The 12,765-nt window shown below is 34.7% G+C and overlaps 1 protein-coding gene across 10 annotated transcripts in view; it reads left to right on the forward strand.

The window, feature by feature from the left end:
- Positions 1-12,765, forward strand: part of ABCD3 (ATP binding cassette subfamily D member 3) — a 135,125-nt gene that overhangs the window by 89,261 nt on the left and 33,099 nt on the right. For all 10 annotated transcript variants that reach the window (XM_044672058.1, XM_044672053.1, XM_044672054.1 and 7 more), the window contains 3 exons: positions 10,749-10,846; positions 11,441-11,564; positions 12,408-12,464. In XM_044672058.1, the coding sequence (XP_044527993.1) occupies positions 10,749-10,846; positions 11,441-11,564; positions 12,408-12,464 (279 nt within the window). The remainder of the gene's footprint in view (positions 1-10,748; positions 10,847-11,440; positions 11,565-12,407; positions 12,465-12,765) is intronic.

Raw genomic sequence — 12,765 nt, forward strand, 5'->3', positions numbered from 1 at the left:
AGCAGAGAACTGGAAAGAAAGTAGATGTCCATAGTTTGGGGAATGGCTAAACAAATTGTGGCTCATGATTGTATGCAACATGACTGATGTAGGAAAAGATGAATATGAAAAAGAGAAACATGAAAAGACATGAACAAATGCACAAGGAAGTAAGGAGAGGTAAGAAAATGAGATACATTGTGACTGCAACAATTTAAATGTAAAGAATAATAACCACAAGACAGCCGAAAATGGATGTTGCAGAATTACCTAGACCAAGCATAACCTGAAAGAAGAGTTATGAGAAGATAACCTCTTCCTTTGGAGAGGTGGGAGGTCTAAGAATATATATACATCAGAGCTAATATTTTCAGAAATTTTCCATGTATTGATCGATTTTGGTGATTCCCCCCCTCATCTCCCTCTTTATCTTTAAAAAATGCTTTGTTTAGGGGGCAGCTGGGTAGCTCAGTGGAGTGAGAGTCAGGCCTAGAGACGGGAGGTCCTAGGTTCAAATCTGGCCTCAGACACTTCCCAGCTGTGTGACCCTGGGCAGGTCACTTGACCCCCATTGCCCACCCTTACCACTCTTCCACCTATGAGACAATACACCGAAGTACAAGGGTTAAAAAAAATGCTTTGTTTATATAGGTTGGCTTGGAGGGGAGAGGAGGAGCATTGAGAGAAATTCTTATAAATAAAGTAAAATTTTATTTTAAAAAAATTTATGCTCTCTGCTTATACTGCCAACTCCTTAGCTTAATCAGAGCACTCACCAACCTGTAAGAAATGCTACTTTTTCAGTGATTTAAGTACTTAACAGTATTTCTTTTGACCATAATACTTGCTGGTCATCTTTATTGACTTGAATAACTTTATTATTAATACTTAATCTAATTCTCTGGTTTAACAGGTCCTTGAATTCAATTCCTATGGACTAATTTTCTATCCTATTTTATCCACTCACTATTGTGGCCATACTTCATAGTTATTTGGAATGTTCCTTGCCCTCTGTCCAATATGTTTTGTTTTTATTTTTAATTCCAAGTGAAAAACTTTATATTTTTATTTATTTATATTTTTTATTTATTTATATTATTTTAATTATTTATACATTTACATTATTCACATTATTTATTTATTTGTTTGTTTATGGTTTGAATTATATTTATCCCTGTCAAATTTCATCTTGTTAGCTTTAGTTTTCCATTCATGTCAGCTTAATTTTGGATCTCAGTTTTATCTTACAACATGTTAGCTTTCTTTTTGGCTATGTCTTTGACAAATTTGATACACTTATTATTTGTCTTTACCTCCCAGAGTTGTTGTGAGAAATGCACTGTGTTAACCTAAAGTGCTTATGTAAATATGAATTTCTGCTATCATTATTCCATAAAACTCTTACTTTGATCCTCAGTATGGCATAGAGATAATTCTGGGTTCTCCAGGGCTATCCAGGGGACACAAAGAAGTTACCACCAACCAGGGAAGACTTCAAGAATGGATTACATGACAAACTATTTTCTGTATCAGAAGGAGAGCAGGAAATTCCAGTGATGCTTATCACCAGAGAGTTGACTCTCCATTCATGAATATTTTGGGGTCACGGTAAACCATAAAATGGATGCAAAGGCAAAATTGCTGTCCATTCTTTGTCTCTTTCAGTCTCTATGATGACAGTGTGTAGTGGCAGATGAAAAGAGGTATAAGATGCTAAGAATCACACAATTCTTGGACTATATAATAATTTACCATTTTTGTTGTTATTCATGATATGTTATCTTTGATATGTATCATTGAGTTGGGACACCACTGGAGGAATTTAGCCAGAACTCTGGAAAGGAATAAAACTGACAAAATTTAGCTGTAGAAAAAGGCTACATAGAGGTTCTCAGGGAGCCTAGTGAAGGTATTGCATTTATTTTCATTGTGTTCTTAAAGACAGAAATGAACTTCATTTCATGGATTAATTGGCCATCTTATCTTGCAGTACTCAAAATAAACACAAACAAAAAGATTATGGTGAATATATATTGGTGTGTGAATTACCTGGGACAAAATAATGAAGTTTTTGGATTTTTACAGTAAACTTTACACTTTTACATTAATAAAACTTCTCATGTGCAATGTGTCCTTTTGTTGGAGTTATTCTTAATAACCTGGTATTGGGTTTAAAAGATTTCGATACATTCTTTAATTTATTATGAAACTACACTTTGTTAAGACTATTTTTCAAGTCTAACTTTGGTTATAGCCTCTAGGGGTTTTTTTCCCCTCTCTTTTGAAAGTTTTCATTTTAAAATTAAAATTGTTTTTACTTTCCAAAAATCCCATAGATTTTTTTAAACCCTTATCTTCTATCTTAGAATTAATACTATGTATTGGTTCCAAGGCAGAAGAGTGGCATGGGCTAGGCAATGGGGGTTAAGTAACTTGCCCAGAATCACACAGCTAGGAAGTGTCTGAGGCCAGATTTGAACCTAGGGCCTCCCGTCTCTAGGCCTGGCTCTCAATACACTGAGCTACCCAGTTATCCCTCCATAGGTTTTTAAATGGAGTTTAAATCAAGAAAATTCTGATACCACTGAGGGATGTTTTTATGTCCATCTCATGGATTTTTTTCTTGACGTAGCATTGTGCAAGGTTATGTTGTATTCCTTCTCCATTTCAGAATTTTTGTAATTCTGGAACAATTCTTCTTTGTATAAAGCATATTTATTAAAGTTCATCATCCTCTCAATGGAACCAAGACTTCCAGAGCCACTAAAAGTTTAAAAAGAAAAGGACCTAAACATTTTTTAGATGGATATTTTATAGTCTAATGAAGATGCCCAGCTTTTAACAGCTCACTCAGATTCTTCTGTTAGCAGTTGGGTATTGAATGAAAAAGTGAATTTAATTAGTACTTTGTTCCTATCTTCATTGCTCCAGTTATTGAATAGGCTTACCCATTTTTATTTCTTCATAGCAGTAGTTAGCTGCTTTTTTTTTAAAGTGGTGGTCTAAATTGTTCTTCGAACTTTTGGAAGCCCACCCTGTGTTATAGAGGAATTATTAATAACCTTTCAGTCAGATCTGTCCAAAGATCTTTTTGCTTGTTTTGTAGTGAGTAATTAAGTTGTTCTCCAGCAATACCTTGTCAGTTCTTGATGTTTAATATCTCATGTGCTTTAATAAAACTGGTGCTATTCCTTTGTAGTCTTGAGTGAATGAAGTTCCTATCATGTGATCCTGGCTCTGATTGGTGGTTATTCACTTCTTCTTGTCCAGTCTTAGGCTTACATCATCACCTCTTAGCCATTTCCATGCCATTCATATTGCTATGTATATCTTTCCTTTCCATCTCTTGAGAACAGTAATCAAATCAGTACTACCAATCCTGAAAAAGTCACAGTCAGTTGACCTATTATTCCAGTCACCAGTGGCCTTTTGTTTCTCTTCTGTAACACTCCTCCCTAGTTGACATTCTCTTACATATTCTTTTCTCCTATTAGAACATAAGTTTCTGGAGTAAAGGAACTGTTTTGTTTTGATTTTCGTATCTCTAGAGCAAAACAGTGCTATCCTAAGAATATCCTAATAAACAAGAACATATTTACTCATCTGACAAAGAAATAACTAAAGTTGGGGAGTCCATCCTAATCTAGTTTCATCTGGTCAAAATCATACATTTTGAGTTAGCCTGATGTCAGAAACACACATGCATTATGATTGCTGTCATATAATGTAACCATATGAAAATAATTCAAGTTACTTGCACATGGCTGTTGTTGCAGCTTATGCACCAATCAATATTGGATACAGAAAATTATATCTTGCATACTGTAATAATTTGGTATGCAGTGACTTTAAGAATACATTTTGAAGGCAATGAATTTGGCTATCAACAGGCTGCCTTCTGTATAATTAGATCAACTTATTAAATTATTAGAACAGAGTTAAAAATCAATGGCAAATTTAGGATAAAGATGAGAAGATGACATTGTGATTAGAGTATCATTAACTGGCTTTTTAAAAACCCTTATCTTCCATCTTAGAATCACTACTGTGTATGGATTCCAAGGCAAAAGAACAGTAAGGGCTGACCATTAGGGTTAAATGACTTCCCCAGGGACATACAGGTAGGAAGTGTTGAGGCCATATTTGAACCCTAGACTTTCTGGCTTTTGGCCTGGCTCTCAATCCACTGAGCCACCCAGCTGCCTCCTCTAACTGGCTTTTAAAATGGAACTGTGAGAAAATAGACTTTCACTTGAGACATCACATGTATCAAACAAATTCCTTTTCTTCTCTTTCTAATTTATACAGAAGGAGATGAGAATAAGTAGAAGGAAAAGTAAAGAAGACAGGATGAAGAAAAACATAATCATAACTATCAATGGGGTGAAATGCTCCACATAATAGAAAAGATTAGAAAACAGCTTGGTTGATAGAACATGGGCCTGAAGTCAAGGAGACCTAAGATTCAAACCTAGCCCCAGGCATTTATTAGCTATGTGACCTTGGGCAAGTCACTTTACCACTGTGCCTCAGTTTCCTCAATTGGAAAGTAGGAATACCACATAACTCCTAGCAGTTGTGAAGATCAAATAATATATTTGTAAAAATTACTTGGCATAGTGCCTGACAAATAGTAGGTGCTATATAAAAGCTAACTATCATTTTGGCATAGCCCTGGACCCAGAGTCAGGAAGACCTGAGTTTAAATCCTGTTTCGGATATTAGCTGTGTGAATCTGGGCAAATCACTTAACATTTGTCTTCTTCAATTTTCTCAACTGTAATATGGAGATGTTAATATCACCTACCTCCCAAGGCTTGTGAGGATCAAATGAAGTAATATTTATAAAGCACTTGCATAGTGCCTGGCATATTCTAAGTGTTTTGTTGTTGTGGTTGAATCATTTTTAGTTGTGTTTGACTCATCTTGATTCCATTTGGGGTTTTCTTGGCAAAGATACCAGAATGATTTGCCTTTTTTTTCCCCTCTAGCTCATTTTACAGTTGAGAAAACTGAGGCAAACAGAGTAAATGATTTTCCCAGGGTCACATAGTCTGAGACAGAATTTGAACTCTGGTCTTTCTGACTCCAGGCCTGGCATTCTATCTACTGCACCACGTTACTACCCCCAAATGCTATATAAATACTAGTTAATCTAATCATGATAATGATGATGATGCTTTAGTGGAACTCAAAAAAAGTAGCCATGGCAATCATTTCAAAGCTATAATTAATAAGGGTTTAAAAATAAGTTGGGAAATTACATTTTGCTAAGAGGCATTATTGATAATTCTCATGACTACTACATTGTTGTGTTCGCAGCCTTTTTTTTTTTTTTTTTTTAAACCCTTATCTTCCATCTTGGAGTCAATACTGTGTATTGACTCCAAGACAGAAGAGTGGTAAGGGTAGGCAATGAGGGTCAAGTGACTTACCCAGTGCACAAAGCTGAGAAGTGTCTGAGGCCAGACTTGAACCTAGGACCTCCCATCTCTAGGCCTGGCATGCAGCCTTTTAAAGAGAGATTTCTGCAGTTTCATTCCTACAAAATTTCTGCATACCTTTACATTGCTGCTTTAAGCAGTTTGCCCAACTTGACATTTGCCTTATTATAGGCAAATATATTAATTGACATGTTTATTATATATTAATAATCTAATATATAAAATTATATTATAAAAGGCATATATATATACATACATATATTTAAAGTTTGGGCCACCGATGTGTGTATATTTTTTATGATATTGAAGAGATATATTGTGCACCTTTCCACCATTGTACTAGCTATATCAGGAAGATAGGGAGTAAAATTTATCATTGATTTTTTTTCAAGAAGGCTTGTACAGTATTATTGTGGTATTAAAGAGTTAGAAGACCTGGGTTTGGATCTTGGCCCTGCCTGTTTTACCTTGGATAAATCATTGAACTGCTCAAGGACTTGATTTATTCAGTTATAAAATGTCATGATCCCTGCAGTTCTTTCCAGTTCTGAATAACATCCTTTGATGTTATGTCTTTGTAGATTCAAAACAAAAGGATTTCCTAGCAGAATTGAGCTTTTTCTAATATTCTTTGTCACAGATGTCATTATACATTTCATACATACACATATTGCCTAGGAGCAATACAGAATATTCTTAGAAATAATCCCATTAGACTGCATTCATTTTATCCGAAGTGGATAAAAAACACATATAAGCTGGTTATTGGATTATTCCCTTATTATGTTGAAAGATTGGAAATGCATAAGTCGAGCCAAGAATTAGGTAGGAAGTAGAGTTCTGACTGAAATCGAATGGAATTTTCAATGATCCAAAATGGCTTCATGCTTCAAAAGCCCATTTCCTTAACATCAACATTTTTATGATAATGCTATATGTCTTTGAAATAGAACGCTGATCCCACAGTCAAATTTATAAATAAGCAAAAGGGCAAAAGGAAAGATATGTCTAAATATAAATTGGCTACAGCATATTAGTAGTGATGACTTGTACTCAAGAAGTGGCATAAAATCAACAATGTCAAGAATATGTGTTATCAGAAAAGGGTGTTCTCTGGTTATAGAGTGAGAATGAGAGAAACCAGGTGGACAAAGTCCAAAGCTACATTGGATGTGCTATAGAGACATTAAAAAAAAACAGTAGAATTTTGTTATCAGTTCATTGAATTGGTCTCTATTGAGGGGATTTATGGAAAGAAACATTAGGACAAAAATCATAATATGAGAAGTCATGGAAGGAATTGGTATCTAAAATGAAATAAGGTAAATGAAAGTTAATGATGTCCAAAATTCATCTAAGAATTATTGTTTAAAAATGGTGAGTAGATCATAGGGGAGAAAAATTGCCTTCTAATCAATACTATTGAGACCTGCCTGCCATTCAACAAATTCTTCTAGAAAATGGGATATGAATTGAATGTTTAAGGAACTCAGAGAGTCTAAGGCAGTGGGAGAACATTCCAGGCATGAGGATATTAATGCAAAGATAATGAGATAGAGTACCTGGGGCTTATTGGAACAGAAGGAGGTCAGCATGGCTGGATTGTAGAATATGTTAAGATTTACATATTAAGAATTCTGGGAAGTGACCTGTTTGTGAAAAGCTTAAATTTCAGAGGAGTTTATATTTTATCCTAGAGGTAAAAGTGAACCAGTGGAGTTTATTGCAGTGGTGGTGGTGGTGGCAGGTCAGTCTTGACTTTAGAACAGTGATGGGCAAACTTTTTTTAAAGAGGGGACCAAAGGAAAGGAAATGCTCATCTGTCAGCCTGTTTCTGAGGCAAGTCTTTCGAAGTTTCATTTTATTGTATCCTACTCATTGTATTCGTCAGATTAGGAATAATGTCGAGTGGCTGGATAGAATATTTCAGGGGGCCACATCTGGCCCCGGGCCGTAGTTTGCCCATCACTGCTTTAGAACAATCAGTTTGTCAGCTGTTTGGAGAATAGGGGTAAGACTTTGAGGCAAAGAAACTTATTTTGGGAAGGCATTTCAATGATTAAGTAACTAGAAATATTGTGAGACTAGAAATGACATCAGGTATGTAAGAATTTAAATTTAGGTTTAATGCTAAATATGAGAATTCTATAGTAATATTGTGGTTACAGATTTAAAGATATTATAACTTAAGTCAAAATGACTTCTAGTAGCTTTATTTACAAAGAGATGGAAAGAGTGAAAGTGAGAAAATGTAAGAAGGCAAAGAATTATCTAGCCTGTCACTCTAAACCCTGCTCCAGTGTGGGGCTCAGACCCAGCAGGGCTTCACCACGTTCCTTGTCCCCATGTGGATTTTTTTTTAAATTTTTTTTAAACCCTTAACTTCTGTGTATTGACTTATAGGTGGAAGAGTGGTAAGGGTAGGCAATGGGGGTCAAGTGACTTGCCCAGGGTCACACAGCTGNCCCCCCCCCCACCGCCCAATGTGGATTTTATAGTAATCCTCAGCCAGAAGTCCAGTGGTGTTTTCAGCAAAAAAATGCAGCCTTTTCCAGGAAGGGAAGACCTCTCTGGAACCTCTCCAGAATCCTGGAAAGGAAGGCCAGCTACTCATCTAGCTCCCAGATGCAGAATCTCTGAAGGCGAAGTCCCAGGAGAAGTTCTCCAGAGAAGCAGTCCAAAGCCAAGATCCAAAAGCCAAAGGTCCCCTGGACAGGAAGTTCAGGACTTTTTATAGTCCTTTTCCCACATCACTTCCTGTCCCTTCCTCCACTTTATGGGAACCAATTGTAATCTTTCATTTTGCCTAGTACTGCCCAAGGGATGGTCAGTGGCTTCTGGAGTTGTCAGCCACTCTGGCAAGTGAGTTGTGAACTCTCCAACTTAGTGACTGGTAAAGGTACTTTAAGTTCTTGATTGATTAGTTTAAAAGTTACTGATTGATAGACAAAGTTTGATTCACTCTTCATAGGTAATGTGAATATGTTGGGTGAATGAGTGAAGAGTTGCAATTATATACATGGGCTTGATAGGAATTGTTGTGGTGCCCTTAAATTGTACTAAGGGAAGTTCAGAAGATGTGTATGTTTCAGGAGAGTGTAGATAATGAGTTTTGCTTTGGATATACTGAGTTTGAGATAACTTGGGGCCATCTTTTTTTTTTTTTTTTAAAGTTTTCAATAGGTAATTGATGATACAGGACTGGAGCTAAGGACAGAATCTAGAGCTGGATATATACATCTGAGAGTCGTCTGCATAGGAATAATAATAGAACCCACACAAGGTGAAGGGATGAACAAATTAGAAAGTATAGAGGGGATATAGAAGAAGGCTTAGAACAGCTTTGTTAGCATTCATAGTGGGTTTGATATAGACAAAGATATAGGAAAAGAGAAGTGATCTGACAGTAAAACTTTTTTGGGGGGAGGGGAACCCCATCAAATTTTGTCGAATATTGTGTTTCTTTCAAATATATTTACTGGACATAATTGTTGAACCAGTTTCTTAAATAAATCAGACAGGATAAATGAACATACTTGTGTCAGAAAAGCTTTCATTTAGTCAGTTTAATATTCTTGTTAACAAAACTATTAATAGGACTTCTGCCTTGCTTTATTAATATGGCAGCTATTAAAGGGGGATTCTGCTTGTGTTCTTTATGTCAGGTAATGCTGCTACATTTACCATCATGAAGTTGGAATCCTGTGGAACAATTATTCTTAAACTTTTTTGTTCCACAGTGCAGAAACCTATTGATCTTCTATCTCTAACCCACTCCCACTTGTCACTCTATTTAACACTTTAGCAGGAATAATAGAATAATAGGATGCGGGGGCATTTAGGTGGCTCAGTAGACTGAGAACCAAGCCTGGAGCTGGGGAGGTCTTCTGCTCAAGTGACATCTCAGATACATCCTGAGTGACCCTGGGCAAGTCACTTAACTGCTCTTCCTTACTACTCTTCTGCCATGAAACCATTATGTATTGATTCTAAGATAGAAGATAAGAATTTAAAAAAATAGACTAGTATTTCATCAAAAGCAAATAAATAAATAATATAATAATTTTTACCAGAAAAAGTATAAAATTTGTAATTGTGTAGGAAAGACAGCATTTTAAGATATAAAGTATATAGAGGTGATGTTTATCCCCTTACCTGTAAGTTCAACAGGTAGTGTGACCTTAATAAATGTTTTGTTAAATTAAATCAATTGATTACTGGGCTGAGAATTAGGAGACTCAGAATGTAGTTCTCTCTGCCACTAAGTTAGTCATAATGATATTGGGCATGTTGTGTAATCAAGTGGTTAGATTTAATTTTTCAGGCCCTTCTAACCCTAAAACTTTATGGTTTCTTTGAGTGATGCCATACTGATATCATGAAGTGGGAATGAAAAATTATGTAAATTAATAGTCTTGGTTTCTTTATTTGGTTTCTTTAAGATTCTAAATAGGCTTCAGGATGGGAATATGTAGAGAGCTACCCACATTGATGAGATCACAAGCCCTTCAATTCAGAATAAAGGAAATTATCTGCGAAAATTCTCATGTCTGGTGGACAGTTGACAGATTTTTTTTGTTTTACTAATAAAAGAGGGCAATAGGAGATAAAATCATAATTGGAAGGGAGGACAATATGCCTGTGCTATTTGAAAATTATAGCATATACTAAAATAAAGTTCTAAGCCAAATCTAGCAAGGTTATGTCAGTGACCATTTTCACAACTATTAGTACGCTTTGGTACCTTGGATTTAATGATGGAAAACATTAACAGGTTTACCTATTGACACACAATGCTTGTGTGACTAAAGATGACTTTGGGCAGCTCTCAAAAGACTTAAGTTGCTGAATATTTACCTATCTGCATTGGTGAAGAGAGTTTACTTACTAGAAATCCTCACCAATGAAATCTTAGGTCTAGATCAGTGATTCCCAAAGTGGGCACTACTGCCCCCTGGTGGGTGCTGCAGTGATCTAGTGGAGTGGTGATGGCCACAGGTGCATTTATCTTTCCTATTAATTGCTATTAAAATTTTAAAAATAATTAATTTCCAGGAGGCTAAGTAATATTTTTTCTGGAAAGGGGGTGGTAGGCCAAAAAAGTTTGGGAACCATTGGTCTAGATGGACAAAGCAATATACATGCTTTAATAAATTTTAAATTTTGAAAGTTTGAAAACATTTCTGTTGATTTAAATAGTGTCTCAAACTGCTGTCCAGTTATAAAATTTTGAGATCAGGAGATATGGTAAAGAACAGGGATCTAGTTAACTGTTTTAATAATCAATAAAGGAACAAAACTAATTCTTTATATTTTTTGTTTTAGATCTCTTTGGTGAATAACTTTTTGAAGTTTGGGTTAAATGAACTTAAACTGTGCTTCCGAGTAAGGCTCACTAAATACCTCTATGAGGAATATCTCCAGTAAGTGATAACCTATTTTTCTCTTTTTCTTTTAAGATAATCTACAGTTATGCCTATTTGATATCAATAAAAAAACTAATTGAAGTTTGTTTTTATTGTGTTTTTCAAGAAAAATATTCTTTAATATGGAAATAGGTCTTGATCAATGACGCACGTAAAACCCAGTGGAATTGCATGTTGGCTAAGAAGGGGGGGGGTGATGGGGAGGGAAAGAACGTGAATCATGTAACCATGGAAACATTTTCTTAATCAATAGAAAAAATAAAATATATTTTTAAAAAAGGGAAAAAAAAGAAGAATATTCTCAGGGACAGCATCATGTAGAATGCTATATTACATAGCATTCTGCCAAGAGTCAGAAGACTCCAGTGCTATATCCAACCTCCTACTATCCAGCTGTGTGACCTTGGTCAAATTAGTCCACCTTTCTTGGCCTCAGTTTTCCTTATCTATAAAATGAGTGGATTGGATTAGATAATCTCCAAGGCCTTCTCAGATTTCAGCATTGTTTTTCTTTGGTTCTATTCAAGTTTGGGAAAAGAAAGTGTTTTTACTTTTTAATATTACTAAGTCTTTGTCTTTCTATTGTTTCAGAGCTTTTACATATTACAAAATGGGAAATCTAGATAACAGAATAGCTAATCCAGACCAGCTGCTTACACAAGATGTGGAAAAGTTTTGTAACAGTGTAGTTGATCTCTACTCAAACCTTAGTAAGGTAAGTTTCTGAAATAAGTTTTAAACTTTGTAATTTCTGTTGTTAAGCTACATAGTTCTTATAGAACTTAATGTTCTACAGCAGCATATTAATATGCAAATGTTTTCATGTGACACATTTGTAGTAAGATGAAATCACTGTATGATGAATTTTAAGTTAAAATTTGAACTAGTATTTAATCCTTTTATTTTGACTTTTAAAAACAGTTTTTAAGGGGGTTTTTTGGTTTACATATCTAAGATATTTTTGTTTCTTATAGATTTTTACCTTCCAATTGATTCATAACTCAACTTTTTGGAAGCTGTTTTCAAAACTATCAAAATTTTGTGATTTAAGCTCTTGGAATTATATACCATCCATAAAATATTAACCATATTCGCTTTTGTTTGCCAGCTTTCTTGTTTTCATTCTTTTAGCTATTACCCAAGTTTAGGATTTAGCATTAATGCAGTAACTTCTTTGATGGAGTACATCTTCTCTTTATACTACCATAATATATTTGGGTCTTAATTAAACTATCAAATTGTTGTTCCTCATGATAAAAATATGATAATAAATTTAACATTTTTTCCTCATGAGTGGATGTTGACCTTTTATTCAATCTTAATACATCTTGTTTTATCTTTTCTTATTACATGGTCATTTTCATAAGTACAGAGAATATATTACTGAATATTGAATATATACTACTGTAATGCCTTTCCTTACTGTAGTTTTTTACATATTGGATTGCTATATACATTGATAGTTTCATATTGAATGCTAAATAAAACTAGTTATTTTCTTAATTTTTCAGCTACTAATCAGGATAATATGAACCCTAATGATATTTTTATTTTGCAGCCATTTTTAGACATAGTTTTGTATATCTTCAAGTTAACAAGTGCAATTGGAGCTCAGGTAAGTTTGAGTTGTGATCGAATATATTACTTACAGTGTTTTATTATGCATGTCTAATGATACAAATAATGAATGTATGTTTCAGAGTACCTAGATTACACCCAAGGAGTGTAATATGGTAGGGATAAAATCCTAATAGTAACCATGTGGTGTTGTAGTTATAAAGATCCTCTGATTTAACTTTGAGTGCTATAAAACCATGAACCAAATACAAGGTTTTAAACTTTTTTAAGTTTGTAAGAACCAGGAACATTTATGAACAAGAGTAGCTGTCTTATTAGAGTAACTTCTGAATAAAGAT

Source organism: Gracilinanus agilis, chromosome 4 (genome assembly GCF_016433145.1).
Source record: "Gracilinanus agilis isolate LMUSP501 chromosome 4, AgileGrace, whole genome shotgun sequence".
Lineage (NCBI taxonomy): Eukaryota > Metazoa > Chordata > Mammalia > Didelphimorphia > Didelphidae > Gracilinanus > Gracilinanus agilis.